The sequence below is a fragment of the Mytilus edulis genome, chromosome 12, assembly GCF_963676685.1.
Source record: "Mytilus edulis chromosome 12, xbMytEdul2.2, whole genome shotgun sequence".
NCBI classification, from domain to species: domain Eukaryota; kingdom Metazoa; phylum Mollusca; class Bivalvia; order Mytilida; family Mytilidae; genus Mytilus; species Mytilus edulis.
In genome coordinates this window covers 10,758,936-10,777,679 of record NC_092355.1, presented here as the reverse complement: position 1 = coordinate 10,777,679, position 18,744 = coordinate 10,758,936, and the positions used below count along the sequence as shown (strand labels likewise).

At 30.2% G+C, this 18,744-nt stretch overlaps 2 protein-coding genes across 2 annotated transcripts in view; both read left to right on the top strand.

Moving 5' to 3' along the window:
• Window positions 1-3,527: 3,527 nt before the first annotated feature.
• On the top strand, window positions 3,528-10,530 carry LOC139497108 (probable G-protein coupled receptor 139). The gene is made up of 2 exons (XM_071285195.1): window positions 3,528-3,975; window positions 9,374-10,530. The coding sequence occupies exons 1-2, from the start codon at window positions 3,916-3,918 to the stop codon at window positions 10,469-10,471; spliced, it is 1,158 nt and encodes a 385-aa protein (XP_071141296.1). The 5' UTR covers window positions 3,528-3,915; the 3' UTR covers window positions 10,472-10,530.
• Window positions 10,531-13,393: 2,863 nt separating this feature from the next.
• Window positions 13,394-18,744, top strand: part of LOC139497416 (probable G-protein coupled receptor 139) — a 41,720-nt gene continuing 36,369 nt past the window's right edge. The window contains exon 1 of the mRNA XM_071285635.1: window positions 13,394-13,858. Within this exon, the coding sequence (XP_071141736.1) occupies window positions 13,394-13,858 (465 nt within the window). The remainder of the gene's footprint in view (window positions 13,859-18,744) is intronic.

Here is an 18,744-nt window from a genome sequence, read left to right as displayed (position 1 = left end):
TGTTGTAAGTAATAAGTAAAATAGATTGACCTATGGCAATGAAAATCTAGTATATTAATATATCTCTCAGACATTCTTTGTAATAAATGTTAGGGATAAGTAAGATGTATTAGGCCTACAGCACCACCACGCATTAAATGACTCGATAATTGATTTTTTATCAATGATTTACGATTTTTTCTCAATTATTCTCTTATCATCTTACCATAAAACACGACCAGTGAGAAAACTCGTGGGCAGAGATACTATATACTCTTCATTTTATTGTCAGGCGACGAAATATCATTGGAAAATTATTAACTATTAAGCACATGGAAAACAAGTTATCTAATGAAATGGTTTTTTTTATGTTTTTCTGAAGATCTGTGGAACAGTAAAACATACCGAATCAGAAACCGTTTATTAATATGTGACATTTTCACAAATATATCAGCAAGCTGACTTTCTGGAATTTATTATTCACTTATGTGATCAGATTGAGGTGACAGTTATCAAGTAATTTTTCGTTTATTCAAGTCAATTATCATGCTCATATTTGTTTAAGTTTGTTTGTAATTAATATGATAAACGTAATAAACAAGAATGTTCACATGGAAGTTTTACAATTTGTCGTTTTATGGTTTCCACCTTTTATTGAATACATTTGCGTCATTAATAGATAGTTGGATAGTTATAATACTGTATCTTTATCATTTCAAAAGAACATGATACGCATTATTTTATCGCAATTTAAAATTATAATTGATAGCATGATATTTCCCAATTAAGTAAATACTTAAGAAGATTTATCTCTTCCGCATTAATCAGACATATGTCACATGAAACCACAATGTGCAGTAGCAAATATTTAAATATCTCTGGTGCACAAAACCAGTCTATCCAATTCTCTTATCTGAAGATATTTATAGTATAACTAATCGCCGTATTTGAATATCAAAAATAAGACAACGCGTGACCGAACGACGCATGGATTAAACGAGTGCGCAGTCTTATTTTTGATATTCAAATACGGCGATTAGTTATTCTTTTTATTACATTGGCAAATGGCTTTTTTTTATGAAATTAATGTAGAAAATGTAAGGAACTATATCTTTTTCCTACGCATTGACAATTTGTTTTGATCCGACGTTATCGACGTCTTGACAACGCCTATTGTTGTATGACGTCAGAGAGTGAAATAACCACGTTTATTTCACATGTGAAATTATCGGTTTTTATCTAACTGGGAAATCAATGTAAATCATTGCAATCAATGTAATAATACTATATATCAATTCCCTGTGTATAAGCTGATTATGATTAATCCATTTTTTGTGACATTTGAGTAGTTATTTCTATTAACTCGTTTTATCTTGCAGACAGATCATTTTAACTTTTGAGATATTTCACTTAAATGCGATTGTCGTACTGTTAAGAGCTAAAATTCTGATCAAGCAAACAAATATTTTAGAATTGTTATTGCAAATGAAAAATGTTTTGATATCACATTGAATAAAATACCTTTACGCTTATTAATGAGGAACAAAAAGTATGTCAATACAAACCCAAAAAAAAAATCTCAAACAATCGAACGAATGATGAACGGATCGAAACAAACTACTGAAAGGGAAGGCATCTTATAGTATATAAAACAATGGTATGATTGCAAATAAGCTAATTAGCCAACTCCAGACCAAAAACAAGTAGATGTCACTACTATAGTCTGGTTTGTAAATTCACCAAATAATTACTTTATTCACAAATGGCATGTTAGTTGACGTTAAACAAACAACAATCAGGCATACGTGATAAATTTATACAAAGACACGTAGTTCTCATTAACACATATCATGCACTGAAGGCTTATCGAGCTTTTAATACATAATTCGTTATTAGCGTGCTAAATGTTATTTCTGTATGAGATACATTTATCTACACGCGTCTTAAATAAAAAAAAATGTATTTTACTGTGTGCCTGTTTCCGCTCACTGCTTCGGTTCCATGATCAAGATGTTCATGGGGACAGACATAGAAATACAGTTCTTATTGTCTTTTTAAAACAAACAATTTTCATTAAGGCATGTGAAATATTCGGCATGCCCTATATATATAATATATATACCATATAGAATGATGGCATTTTAATAAATAGGATCATTTTTTTTTATCCAATATCGATTTGAATTTTGATTGTAAACTACTAACGAAATGCAGATAAAATTGACTGTAAAGAAATGTACAATCAACCAGTATTCATAAGTTTAATCTAAATTAAAAAGACAATATAAAAAAAACCGAGATAGTCGGAAAACACCACATAGTAGATTGAATATTGGTCAACACAGAATAAACCATGAAAGAGCATCAGTACATATGTGTTTAACATAAGGTTAAAGGTAAGGACGACCTTTTTATACTTTGTGTTAATGCTTGATTATGGTTTAATTAAGAATTGAATGCTCTTTTTTGTAAATTTAATTGGGTGTAAAAGCGTTGACCGAAGTACATTTTGTATGAAGCGCAGAAGCGCTTCATGCTTAAAATGTGCGCACGGGCAACGTTTTAAAAACCCTATAAAGTTACAACAAAAGCATTCAATACTTATAATTACATTTTTACCAATAGCATCATGGAAACACGCCTTTTATCAAGTTTTTATTTCATTTACCTGTGCACTTTATTGTGGGACCTCGTGTCATCATGAATGAAAAGTTGCATTGTGTAATGCAATTGATTAAGGAATATCACGAGATTGCTAGTATTGCTGTATATTGAGGTTTTACCTGTTGAAGTTATGTGAGGTCGTGTTATATTTATTTTGGACAGCTAATTCGGTCTCTTTGATCGATATAATAATGTTAAAACTATTCCATGTGCAGTTCTACTTAACTGATATTTTCAATAGCCAAGAAACAGATTGTTATGCAATGTTCTTAAGACATCTCTACATAAAACTTTATTGGAAACCCTTTTGTATGTAGAAATTCACCAGAATGATTTGTACGCCTAATTAATTTGAACATACCTAGATCAAACGAAAAGGCAAATTATGAAATATATTATGTAACCAACACGTGGTAATTATCAAGACTTTTGTTTATAATTTTATTAAAAAAAGAGCATATTAAATGTGCAAAATCACATTTAAATATCAAAACATTACGAAATTGGTAAATGAAATATCAAGCCTTTTACATGTTTAAGAAATTTATATTTTTCCCCAAATAAAATGATTGGAAAATCTTTTTAAAAAAGGCGGAAACTAAATGAAAAAAAAAAGCAAATACAAACACAAAACTACCACATAATGTGTTTGCTCTTTTTAAAGAACAAAACTAACTTTAAATTATTATCATTGATTTTATTCATGTAATATGAAACCTTTTGATATTCAAAAACATTGTGAGGGGTACGCAATGCAACATTGGAGTAAATAATTTGTATGCATCATTTGATTACATATTATTCGATAATAGCGGAGGCAGATTACATATAGTTATATTGATTAGCTCTTTTCTTTATAAGAGACGTAAAGCGTCTTGTCTATCATTGATCAGAGTACTACATATGCTTTAACAGTATTGGCCATTAATTAATTGAAATCATAGTCTTCTATCAAAGTTACCGAGCCTTTGAATTTATATTTTGAATAATTTTTTAAACTTTTATTCCATGGTAAATGAGTATTCTTATCCGCGGTAAAAAAATATCTATGGAAACTAATGGAACTATGCACAATCTGAGTTATATCTTTCGATGGACAGAAATGTCAAAAAATATGGAATGTTAGATACTAACAGTCCTATAACCGGGAATATGGAACTAAGCAATATATTAAATAATGAACTATTCGTCTTTCTTTTTACAAATACCAGTGAATAAGTCAAGTTGTGCCACAACTATTCGTAACTCTTGAATAATATTTCGAAACAAAAGATGGATGTCGGAGATACTTATATTCGTGATTTTCTAAATGACTTCATAAATGATATAAAGGTAAGGAGATGTTTAAAAAATGAATATCTTATATATGATAGCGTAGAACATTACTAGAACAAATTTGTAAGTATGTATTTTAAAAGAATCAAAATTGTCTAATTGATAAAATTTACAATTGCTGTAAAAAACGTCAAATACAATTACCTGTACAACGTAAGAAACACAATGTGATTGAATCTTTAGCATCAACAAGCTGTGTATTGTGGTAAAATAAGGACTACGCATTTCAAAGATCCATTTCGTAGATTTATGTCTCATTCATTATATTTCCATGAAACACGACCAAAGGAAAACATCATGAGTTGTGATACTTTTAAAATACTCTTGATTTAATTGTAAATTTTGAGAAATCAATATAATATTTTAGAAGTGTTGACCATTTTTTCTGTCAATTTCAAAAATAAAATCTGATATATGATGGTTTGTGTCTGCCTTTACTAGAACACATGTATAAGTATGTGTTTTCAAAAGAATCAAAATTGTCTAATTGATAAAGAATTGTATTTCATTAGAACATATGTGACCGTATATTTTTCAAACGAATCGTTATAGTATAATGTATAGAAATTACACAATAAATTGATTTCATTCTAAGAGCAAGTGAAACTTTGACAAACTAAATAAGACATTATTAATTATATAAGAACACACACATGAACATCATGTTACCTACATGTATTTGCATATTCCCGTGTTGGTCAGATACATCAAATTGTACATTTAACATGTAAATGATGTTTAATGCTGATTTTTATCAATTAATTATTTTTACTCTATTCGGGATAAAAGCTATAAAAAGGCAAAACACATCAAACAAACGGATAAATGAAAGCGTGAGAAATTTGTTAAAAGAAATGTTTTTCTTACTGTGACTCAGTGTCATCGTTTCGTGTTCTTCTGCGAATGTTCAATAAAGGAATATGATAGTTGTTTTGAATCATTGCTTAAGTTGATATAGTCGAATGTTTTGTTTTGTTATGTTTTATTGACTTTCAATGTTTTGAACTTACATTGGAGCTTAGTATGTTGTCAACTTATACTAAAAATGAGTGTCTGTTTAAGAAACAAATTAAAACAATTTGTTAAAACACGATATGAGTGTTCGTCGTGTTATATTGCACACACGACGTTTGCATCAGAGTCCGTTAGGTATAGTGCAGACAGAAATAGTTTTTCATTGGAATTCATGTTATTCTTCTTTATTGTAAATAGTTAAGTACAACGCAAAATATATTCAAATATATCTTGGGGTTTTGGCAAATTGTCGTACTTTTTTATCGTGTAGACTACTAATGAAAAAAAAGGTATACTGGAAAATAGCAATACTATTTCATCGGAAAAATTGACCCGCTGTTGAAAGTTCGTTTGGTTTGGGTTTTTTTGGCATTTGGACGTTAAGTGTCAGGTTGACCTAAACATGTTATTCTAGAAACACATATTATTATAACGTGTCATTATTTTTTGTCTGTTACAATATACTTGTTCAATGAAGAGATAATTGTGTTTCAATTATATAGCTTATTAATAGTATGATACTAGTTATGTGATAACTTTCAAAGTAAAGATCACAAAATAATAAATCAAAACATTATGATCAAGGTATGGAACATCATTATTGAAACACTGGATTATATAAATCATCATTAGTTAAAATAATTAACTCAGTATGTTACAAACATTTTATCTTGCTCTTCAGTATAGCCTATAATCAATCTTTCTACGGTTTGCGTGTACTTGTGATTTGTTGTCAATAACATGAAACATGTTCAGTTTAGTTTGATTTCTGATTTTAGTTTAATACATTTAAGAGCGATAATCAATGAAAACCGAACTAACAAATAGCTAGTGCCTATGTAAGTCATCAACCTTTTCTATTGTTGTCGTTGATTTTTAACCACTACTTCGACAATTGCGTAGTTAAACTGTATAGGACGTATATACATATATCATCGTACATCATTCTTATTACGATATCAACATTGCTTTTTCATATAATTGTATTTAAGGTCAGCGGAATGTTATGGCGTCTGCTTGACAATTCCCATATTTTTTAAAATCCTAAATATTTCATTCTAAAAATGTGTAAGAGAGGTAAAAAAAGAATGTCAAAAGATTTTTGTCAGTTTGGTCATTATTACGTTTCCTGAAATGAATCCACTGGGCGTGTTTTCATGCAAGTGGGTAGTTTATGGTTGTATTCAAGGATAAAATTACAATTATCTTTTGTATTTCATTCATTTCATATAATGAAACTGGCATTGACTACTACCTTAATCGTTGATTGATAGTAAAATTCGAATCAAAAGAATACTTTGACATTAATCTCTACTGATGCATAATAACATCACACATAACCAGTCTTATTGCAAAATATAAGTTCACATTAATTATAAGTTTAGTTTTTAATTTAGAACACATACGATTTGTCTCATAAATACTATTTTCAACCAATCAATGGACGGATCGATCAGACAGAAGTTATCGGCAGTGTTTCAGTTCATGTGCAAATGATGAAGAATAACGTACGCATCTGTTTGAGCTAATGGCTTTACTATTAGTAAAGATCACAAAATAATAAAACAAAACATTATGATCAAGAATGATCAAGAATACTTTATATGTTGTTTATATCATTATCAAAGAAAGAAAATAATGCTTCATTCCTAAACTTAATTGTACAGCAGTTCTTTTAACCGTTGTTAGTTCTATGTTAATCAACATCTCCCTAGTATTACATAATATGCATATTTATATTTAAATCAAACGGACATGACTCCTATAGTTTTGTTTTCAATTTAGTTTCTGTATCTACAACAGGTTACTTTGAATAGAATTTTTATTGACGTTTCATTCGAATAAAATGCACTTTTATATTTATCTATCTATCAAAAGCACTTTCATAACGACTAGCTTTAAAAAAGTTTAGCCTTATCTTATATTTGCTATTGCCTGAATAGAATAAAATGTTATAGCGTAATAGGTCATTTCTCAAACTATTCATGGAACTACATTCAACACTTTCTTACATTCAATCGATATGGTGTTTTTTTTTTTAGTTTATCGGTGAAGTTTATTTGATGACTGACCAAGTTATACTCGCTGATTTTTTTACATTTATATTCACATAGTTTGCAAAGAGTTTCCATGTGTATATATTACAAATGTTTCCGTTTATAATAACGATTGCTAAAATACGTTTACACATCTCACCAAAGAATGGTTGTTCATCATGTTGAAAAAATCTTGTTTTATTATTCTTAGGTCATATGACCTTTTTCATGGAGTAATATTAACATGATGAATTTTCGAACCATTTGTGCATGCGGATGTATGTTAACTTTGATATGGTGTGCATGCATATGGCCCATGAATTGAATATTGTCAATAATTGCAAAGCATAGCCACTTGTTAATCACATTGACAATTGAAAATTGAGATTGGGCCAACGAGACAACAACCTAACCAAAGAGCAAAAGACAACAGACGGCCACCATCGAGTCTTCAAACAGTGACAAAATGCAGGATTTTTATGATTGCATATACACAACAGCAATAAAACAATATGCTGTGCTAAATCTTGTGAGGAACAAAAAAGTAAAAAGTGTCCAATTTCGTATTTTATCTTTTTAGTTATTATGCTGATAAAAAAACGTTCATCGATATACACTTGACAATGAGAAAAGCCCATACCGAATAGACAGATATAAAAAGCCCAGAAATGACAAATGTAAAATAATTCAAACGAGAAAATTAACCACTAATTTTTGTACGAAAAATGAACAAGCAACAGGTCATTTTTTCGTATTTTCTATATGATTTATTAGCCAATAGGACATTATCCATGGATTAAAGGAAATATCGGGTATTCATCATTATGACGACAACCCAACGGTTTAAGTATTCTAATTTTAAATGATTGAATTCAACTTTTACGAGTACCTTCAACAATGATTTTCGACATCAAGATATATAAGTTAAAGTTTTTAATAACTTTTTTTTCGTTTCTTCAACTTATCTACAAATGGCACATCTTTTGCTGGAAACGTTCTTATAAAGTCCACTCGTTTGTTAAACGTCATTATATTTGCTACTTATCTATCTAGTGATAAAGTACATTAAAACACGACATTTCTAAATGCCTTTTATTACTGATTATACCGCTATGTTAGCAATGTATACATAAACTATTATTATATTTCCAATTTTTGCGGTTTTATCATCGACCACAGCATGAGGAATCTAACGCTGTACAGCTTATGATACACTTGAATCAGAGAACCATAATGACATTTTATTATTGAATATTATCATCGTGAATGCCATCCATTATTTCCATTAATTTGTACTTGCATCTTGCTGGGTATATTTGTTTCTATATGTACCTACAATGTACTTCTATGTTTACTTATATTACCTGACAAATCATTAACCAGTGGTATGTGCTTATTTCTTTTCTTTTCTCGAGTTAAAGACAATCAAATTATTAATATTGAATATCTTTTTAATTAGAAAATGTCACAATACGTAGTAAGACTTTTTGTTATATCTTCGATGCATAATACCAGCTACCTATGCAATTCTACTATCCGTTGGAATATCAGGTTTGTCATCAACACGATATATAAGCTGATTATGATTAATTTAATTTTCGTGACATTTGAGCAGATACGTCATATAACTTTAATAAAAATTAGCATGTCGAAAATAACATTTTAATACTTATTGCATTAAATCAAGACCGAACGGAGCGAGACAGCCTCTGGGGAGGGAAAGCTTATCATACTATGCCTGCATAGTTTAGTACAATACATCATTCAATCAATCAATCATATTCAAATCATATACAGACACGTCTATCACACAAGCACAAACAATGCACTGTACGCTTTTCCGCAGTAATTCGTGAATAACGTACTACATATATATATATATATATCTTGTTTTCTGTATTAGGTACATAACTCAACGCGTCTGTTTTATGATACAGTTGTGTTTTTTTATTTCAATTTGCAATTTGTTCTGCTTGCTATTTTGTTACCTTGGTTTTATTTGGCAAAACATTTTTGGAAGTTTTATTCCTCAATGTTCTACAACCTCGTACTTTATTTGGCCTTTTTAAATTTCTTTTATTCGAGCGTCACTGATGCGTCTGATGCAAATATCAATCTCGATATTTATATGTTCTAAATGAGGGTGTGGTCGTTCGTCCTTAAATTCTGTATTCTATAATTTGCATCTCTACTCTGTTAGTTTTGTCCATTTATGATTTCTTTTCGTTATCTTTTTTAGTGCAGATACCTTTAAATTCTAAATGTTTAAGAATTAAGTAATACAAAGCTTTCATCAATATAATTATACATTATAAAACTATATAACTGTGTGTTCTATATTTCAGATCAACCAATCCGAATATATGTCTTGTGGAAATGGATCGAACCTTACATGTAATGACCAGTGGTCCATCAACCGAGGCTCCGACAAGCGGTCAATTGGGTCAGACGTATTTACCTATGTCACACCAGTAATATTTGCTGTAGGAATAACCGGAAATACCATTTCTTTATTAGTGTTTCTTACTAAAAACATGAGGAAGTTATCTGCAAGTGTATATCTCGCAGCACTTTCAACAGCTGATCTCATGGCTTTAATATTCTATGTCCTTGTAGAGTGGATAAGAAAAGGAATACCTATCGGTTCCGGAGAGGTTACAGCTCCGTTTTTGGAAAGTAATGGAGTATGTCAGATAATATTGTTTATGTCGTATTCTTTCCGTTTCCTTTCGGCTTGGCTTGTAGCATGTTTTACATTGGAGAGATATATCGGAGTTTGTCACCCGTTAAAACGGAAAGACGTATGTAATCTACGTTCCTCTAAGAGAATTGTTTTTTTCGCAGTAATTGTTTCTTTTGTGATAGCCTCATTCCGACCATGGCTGAGCGAAGTGCTTTATGTAGGGCCAAATAATGTTCCATCTTGTACAAGACGACCAGAACACACAAACCTGTCTTTTATTTATGACTGCATTTTTGTAGTGTGTATTACCTTTCTACCATTCCTGGTTATAACAATACTGAACACATTGATCATTCGGAAGTTAATCATTCGGAACAAAAGACACAGACAGGTGAGGATTACAACAAAAGAAAGTATAATACGATTAGAATTCACAATAATCTTGATAACTATATCGTTTTGCTTCATCGCATTTAATACTCCATATGCCATTATATGGTTTAAACATTCACTGCAAATGAGTTCGATACGAATGGAGGATAGTGTATTCGTACCAACCAATCAAAACTTATTGATTTTTACAAAGACAATATTTTTTATGAACTATTGCATTAACTTTTTCCTGTATAGTATAACAGGTGCTTACTTCCGGGAAGAACTTAAAATGTTATTTACTTATAGAAGTAAAGTTTATCAAAGTTTTCACAAATGCCCCCTCCCTAATTCTCCGGGAACAACTCCTCAGTCATGGGTTGCTTGAAATATTGGAAATATGGAAAATACAGTTCAAAGTTGAATACAGCTGTATCAATGAATAAAATTCAAACAATAAGTTTTTATAATTATTCATTACAGATTTTCTACGCTAAAAGAATATCGTTATGGAACAAACAATAAAATGGGTTATTTGCAAAATCACAATTTTTAAACTTATGTTCCCGCTAATGTTTGAACGAAACAATATCCTCCTTTGATATAATAAAGAATATGACAAATCTTTGAAAGCAACCAAACAAGAAAGAGCCACGAACGTAATTACTCATCTAGTTTTGTGTGTGATATCTGATGTTTTTAACATATTTACTCATCCAGTTGTTTTTTAGCATCGTATTGCACACACACACGTCACTGATACTGGTTTCGGATAAAGTTTGTTAAAACCAAGATTGTGGATATCAATCTATAACAAACAATTGCAATACACACATTCACCAAAAAAAACTTTAGAAAAAGCAAAGAAACAGCGTTTTCATTGCAGTTTTTCATCTGAAAAAAAGACTAGTTTAAGCGACATTTGATTTACAAACATATCGGAGCATTTTATAGATGAAGGCCATTCGATAAATTGAAATTATTAGTTTCTATACCATTCAGTACATTTAACCTTAAACCAACTTGATTATTCTAATTCACTTCAGACCCGTGATATTCTTTAAATAAAATTTTCATTGCATTCATCGTCAATCATTTTACTAATAATTATACTTAAATGACACAATACAAAATCAGGAATATAACTGTTATTATCCCTTCTTTTAATGTGCTTCAGATTTTGATTTTTTCATTTGCTATAGGATTTTTCGTTCCGAATTTGTCTCGATAGTTTTCTATTTTAACTTTTTATAAAGGTTTCCGATAATAGATATACATTACCATCAGTTTGATACGTGTCATCAATGTCATTTAATACTTCTGGGTATGCTACGAATTGTCTTCATATTGAAAGTTAAAAAAATGCAAACCATTTACGTCAAAATTATTCAATCGCGTAGTGGAATGAACTGTTTATGGGTTCTTATCAATTCTATATAACTTTTGTACTATTTTAAATCTCGTTCTATTTCTGAAATAAATGCTTACATACTTTTGATTTTTTAACCCTGTATGCTAACATAACCCAAGCGAAATTTTTAAATTGTTGGTATATACATTGAACGACAAATATATGTGATGTATAAAATTTTCTGACGTCAGACACGCTAGTCAATGAATGTGTTTGTAGATTGATGTTTTTGTGTTCTGTTAAATTGTTCCTTTTAAAATTGTTACACGATAATGACTGCTGTATCCATATTTTGACTATTTATTCATTATGTCTCTTTAGTCCACGCATCAGTGTTAACATTGTGGAATTTGATGAGACTGTCATCAAAGTGAGAGGTTTATCGCTATATAACCAGGTTTAATCCACTATTTTCTACATTTGAAAATGCCTGTACCAAGTCAGGAGTTCAGTTTTTTTGTTATTTTACTTTTTAATAATGTTATTTTTCATATTTCAGCAGCAAAAAAAAGCAATGTATAATTGTGTTTGAACCTAGATAGATAAGCCATTATACACATTAGACCACTTCCACCAAACTTCAAATTAATGTTAGCAATTAAAGGCATTCGTGCGGCCCTCTTTCTCCATTTGTATTAAAAGTGGACTTATAACACTGTAATGATCACACGACGACATGTAAAATTGTTCAGCATTTATTGTTGCGGACTTTTTTTTGGGATGTTAGTACTCAGCCGATAAGCAAGTTTATCATATAGATTCTTATTTTCAAATACATGTGAACTGATACATGTTTATAATTTGCTGTATTCAGACGCGCCACTGACTATGACAATTTTTTTCCATTCGTTTGATGTGTTTGTGTTTTTGATTTTGCCATTTGATTAGGAACTTTGAATTTTTGTTTTTCCTCGGAGTTCAGTATTTTTGTGATTTTACTTTTTTCCATGCACCCTTGCATTAACTTTTGTTTCATCGCCAATCACACCACATCTCCATATCATTTCATAAACGATGCGTTTAAGCTAAAACATTTTAACATATACATGTAGCTCAATAAATTAAACAATAGTATTGTATTTCTTGACATAAGTTAATTGTAATGCCAACACTGAAATCTTAATGTTTTAAAGAGCTTTACATTGTAATATTTGTAATTGACATTTGTAAGAAAACAAAACATTTTATGATCAACTTTCAAAAATGTCAACTCCATTAAATATTCATCTTCTTGACTGCTAAAAAATATAGCACATTGAACTAAACTATGTCAGCATTGCTTAACTGCACTTATATTTTCTCTTTATCCTGTAATTATATAATAACCAACTATAAAACTATAAAGTGATACCATCCGGACAATAGTCTGGAAATTGTGTAAGTTAATAGAATATGGATGATAGGAAAGTCGAGATGGATTTTAGTAATAAAGTGTTGGTTGACATTTCGTGAAATACATTATGAAAAACGTGTCGCCGTAGGGATTGTTCAGACAAAATAGAAAAACAAAATTGTATAGGTACATACTAGTACTAATTATCGATATTCTTTACTGGCTTGATGAAAGCTCTTTGGGTTATGATTTTATTGTTGTATTCTAGCTTCAGCAGTTAAATGTCATTTATGTGCGAAAAGTGTTAATATTTCATTCGTTTTTTTAAAAGGTAAGTGATAATATAAAAGAATTTGGTATCGGTATTCCGATTATTGGGGAGATTTCAATGATACTTTACATGTTATAGATAGAAAAACAACACGACCAAATAGCCAGATTTCAAAACCAGTAAATAGTTTGAAATTAATGTTAAAATCAAACAAACTAATCGATATCTGGAGATGTTTGAATCCAAACGTTGAACATGGCGGAGGAGAGATAAAACTCAGGCAAGTAGAATAGACATGATACTAATTGGCTCAGATTTTAAGTCATTAGTAGAAAATTGTAAAATTAAACCAGCTGTAATTAGTTCTACTGATCATCAAAGCGTTTTTTTATGTATTAGGACTGGTGTGTCAGAAAGAGGTAAGGGATATTGGAAGATTAACAACTCTATTTTAAAAGAAGAAAAATACAAAGAGATAATCAGTAATCTTATTCATAAATATACTAATGGAAATAATAATATCGATTGTCAATTATTGTGGGACGTTTTAAAAGTAGAAATAAGGGAGGTAAGCATAGCATATTGTAAGAATAAAGCAAAGGCAAACAGAGAATTAAGTCGGGAACTAGAAAAAAACCTGGAAGAGAGAAATAAGATAAGAGATGCATTACCACAGGAAGATGCATATTTAGATGAAGAAATAAAAGATTTAGAACTAAAAATAGGTAAGATATACGAACAGAAAGCTAGAGGCGCACAGGTTAGGTCAAGGGAGAAATGGGTGGAATATGGGGAAAAAAATAATGCATATTTTTCATATATACCAGCAGCTGATTGCTAACCTGGGCAATCGGTGGAATATTAGAGGATGCATCACGAAAAGCTTGGTTTCTTGGTGTAACAATGTAACAAGCATATTTGATGAATAAATATATAATGTTGTTAAAAAAAATAAAATATTTCATTCACTTACAACATATCACAGGAACTTTATAATATTGTGAAGTTACGTTGTTTGTTGTGCCAAAGATTAATCACTTTTATCATTTTAACATTGATATATATCTTTTCTCTAAATCAATCTGTATGATTTTGTTGTCCCCAATGGTACCATCAGTTAACATGTAGGCACTCATGTGTTCAAATGGAATATCTTATGTTATTCAATGTCTACCTAACGTGTCATAACGTATGCCTGTTACCTTGATTCATTTTGTCCTTATATTATTTGGGGGTTTGACCATTGTTGTACTACTGTTAGCGTTATTAGCATCCTTTTTTGTAGAGTGTGTCTTTAAAATTCTAAATTGTTTCAAACACTTAGGGTTTTTTTTCACTCCCAGCTACAGATTTCTTCCGGTCTATTTTGAACAGCCTTAACATAGATTAATGTTTTTTAACTTGTCTTTTAACCATATTCAAATTGACCTTCTAATTTCTTTTAATAGACCATCTCTTTGTAGACTGACAAGTTTTTTAAGTTCAAAGAAATGGTTTTATCTTTGCAAAATTCATATACTTAATACAACTTAGTGGTCTTGTAACATATCATTTCATTTTAAAAAAATATTTCGATATCTTTATTGCAGCTTCCACTTCCTTCGCTCAATAGACACGGAGTACATGTTAATAACATCTTACGTTCTTTACTTTGTCAACAACTAATCTCCTTATTTCACATTTTCCAGTTTGTGACGGTCTTTGTTATGATTTATTTTCAAATGTACTACCTAAAGTAATGTTTGATGCAAACAATCATTTTTTGCATATTTTTGACAAAAGGAAGTCTACGCGTATTTTGAGTTATTTTGTTTGTTGTTCAAAGATTATTCACTTTTATTATTTAACATTGATATATATCTTTTCTCTAAATCAATCTGTATGATTTTGTTGTCCCCAATGGTACCATCAGTTAACGAGTAGGCACTCATGTGTTCAAATGAAATAGCTTATGTTATTCAATGTCTACCTAGCGTGTCATAGTGTGTGCTTGTTACCTTGATTCGTTTTGTCCTTATATTATTTGGGGATTTGACCATTGTTGTACTACTGTTAGCGTTATTAGCATCCTTTTATGTAGAGTGTGTCTTTAAAATTCTAAATTGTTTTAAACATTCAGGGTTTTTTTTTCGCACGCCAAGCTACAGGTTTCTTCCGGTCTTTCTTGCACAGCCTTAAGATTGATTAATGTGTATTAACTTGTCTTTTAACGTAATTCGAATTGACCTTCTGATTTCTTAAAATAGACCATACCTTTTTAGACTGACAATTGTTTTAAGTTCAAAGAAATGTTTTTATCTTTGTATAATGCATATACTTAATTAGTTTGTTTGTGGTCTTGTAAAAGAGGGACGAAAGATACCAAAGGGACAGTCAAACTCATAAATCTAAAACAAACTGACAACGCCATGGCTAAAAATAAAAAAGACAAACAGAAAAACAATAGTACACACGACACAACATAGAAAACTAAAGAATAAACAACACGAACCCCAACATATCCTTTTATTTCGAAAAATATTTCGATATCTTTATTGCAGCTTCCACTGCTTTCGCTCAACACACACGGAGTACATGTTAATAACATCTTACGTTCTTTACTTTGTCAACAACTATTCTTCTTATTTCACATGTTCCAGTTTGTGACGGTCTTTGTTATGATTTATTTTCAAATGTACTACCTAAAGTAATGTTTAATGCAAACAATCATGTTTTGCATATTTTTGACAGAAGTAAGTACTCGCATATTTTGAAATACGCAAAAATCAATCGCTCGCAAAAAAAAGTTGTTTTACAATTTATATGAAATAGAAACCAGCAAGATTATTAAGTATTCAAGTTACACTAAAAAATACAATCATATGATGAATATCCTTTAATACCTGTTCTGTGATAATTGTCAAAAGGAGTCTATATCATTTGACTCTTACACAATATTTACGTTTTAAGAATCTTAGAAAGTTCGTTATAAACAATAAGACGTTTATCCTTATTTCTTTTTTCATAGTATAATACATTTATTCCCCCAGGCACTTCAAATAAATAGATATCTGTACACTAATGTTTGTTAATATTACTATAAAATTAGCTTATAAAAGTAATTATTGTTTAGAAGTGGATAATGTACAATTGTTCTAGCGACAAAAGTGTTTAAGGCATGGATTTACATCAAAAAGTTTTTCTCATTAACGACGATCTGAAAAAAAAGAGAAATATTCATAACTAATAAAAGTCTCGGATTTTAGTATGTATCTTTCGAGACGGGACGTATTACCGATAATCTTGTTGAAGATGAAGTCTGAAGTCTGATGATTTTTACAATTTTACCTACAATTTTACAGTAACTTTGAAAATTTATTTTGTTTTTGTTTTGTGTTTTTAAGTGTTAATTCGAATTATATAGACAACCATGTGACAAACTTTTATTTCTTTTTGTAAGAATTCTTTTCAGAGAAGCGAAATAAAAAAAATGTTGATACGAAGGAGTGGCGCCCAAAAATAGATCATTAAAAAAACCCTGTATTTTTTATGACAAAGCTATAGATAATATTTGTGTCCCTCTTACTGAATGCAGTTTAAAGTTGATGATTAAAAAGTTTGAAGAGAAAGAACGTTTGATAAAAGAAAATAAAGATCTAACTTATGAAATAAAAGGGAAAAATCGATAACAACAAATTCAGATTTTAAAATGTCACACGATAAATAAGATAGTTCTTTTCCTGTTGTTAAAGTTATGAAATATTCAGATGAAACAGTATAGACATACGACTTGTTTACATGCAAAAACACATTAATAACGGCCTTTCTATGATCATGTATCAATAATTGATCATGTCTTAATGAAACGGGTTGAATCATACTTTCATAAATAATTTTTGTCTTCTGTGTACGTGATTACAGAACAGTATTAAATACTAACATATCAGTAAACCTAGTGTTTGAGTATAAACACAAATGCACACCTGGTGTGTTTCTATCAGGTTGATATGTAATAACGAGTTATATGACTATTTTTAATTAATTTAAAGATATTAGATACTAAAAAAAAACAAAAGCAACGTTGAAGGGAGAGAAGATAACACGAGGAAAGTTAAGAATCAGACGCTCATTTAGAACATACAATGTCATAAACATCATTAAAAAGGACGAAACCAAACACAACATAACACTGCTTGAATTAATTATGTAATTACAACCCGGAGTTGAACTTAAGTGTTCAAAAGGATACGCAGGTCCTAATTCACTTGTTACATCTCTAAAGGTTAAAACGAAAGAAAACTTTGTTGGTGGATCAAGAACTATTGTATCTGGAAATGCAACAGGGATCACAATCCACATTTCTTTGACGATTTTTTGTGGGATTTCGCTTCTCTGCTCGTGGTTTACATGTAACATGGCTGATTTTTTTTTATTGTTTTGATTATTTGTTTTCATCTTTCTATAATCCGTTTTGATATAGTTTTGCATATGTTCCCATTGATGTGCAATAAATATTATAATTGTGATAGTAAGGCGATGCAGTTGTCATTACAATGCATCCATCTTGTAAATTAAACATTTTGTAGCCTGCTGTGTTTTCTCATTGTAGAACGAGCTGCCACCTCTACCATTTGACTTGCAATTGATTTAATAGGCAGTTGCAATCGATGACATAACTAAGAAATCCGGATACTTCGAAAAAAACGTAAAGTACATAGCTGGATGAAACAATATAATTTAAATGTTCTGCAATTTCCTTATAAATTATAGCAAATTGCATTATAATTGAAACTGTTGTTTCAAGACATTTAACTAGAAGCAATAATACAATGATATTCCTGATACAGAAGAAAACATGGTTCTCAAATATACTCATACTAATGAACCATATCAGTTAAAGTGAAATATACATTGACACACAGTTTAAAAAATAAACAACGATTAAGAATGAATACAGACCTTTCAAAGTGTTTTTTTTTTATAAATTGTCATTCGTAATCAAAGATTTTCGAACTTTTGTTGAACTTTGTATCCTTTCATTATATCCCCGGCATCGGCTGACGTTTGTACATATTATTTCTGTTTGTTTTGCTCACACATTGTTGTCAATACAATGGAAATTATCATAACTCAAAAGTGCTAGGTTTAATTAGTTAAAAAATCTATCATTCACAGAAAATAATGTCTGTACCAAGTCAGGAATTGTTTTCCGTTCGTTCAATGTGTTTAAGCTTTTGATGTTGCCATTTATGAAAGGACTTTCCGTTTTGAATTTCCCGTGGTGTTTGTTATTTTTGTTTGTATACATATATTTGTACTATTCTATTGTTTGATATGAACTTCCTACCTAGAAAACTGATTTTCAGTATTTTACGATGTAATACGTCATAACAAATACAACACAACACTAGAATGTTCAGTAATTATCTTCAGAAATGTAAAAATAAAATTCTGTAAATTGAAATAAAATGCAGGTCAAGATTGGTTTTCTATTTACAATATGTATATACAAAACACTACAAACTCCTCAGAGTCTGAATTGACCAGTTTTTGTGCTCGACCAGTAAAATCGAGCACACATTTTACTCGACTAGTCTCGACATTGTCTCGACTGTACTTAACTGTACTTAAGTGTACTCGACTAGGTCTCGACTTTACTTAATTAGT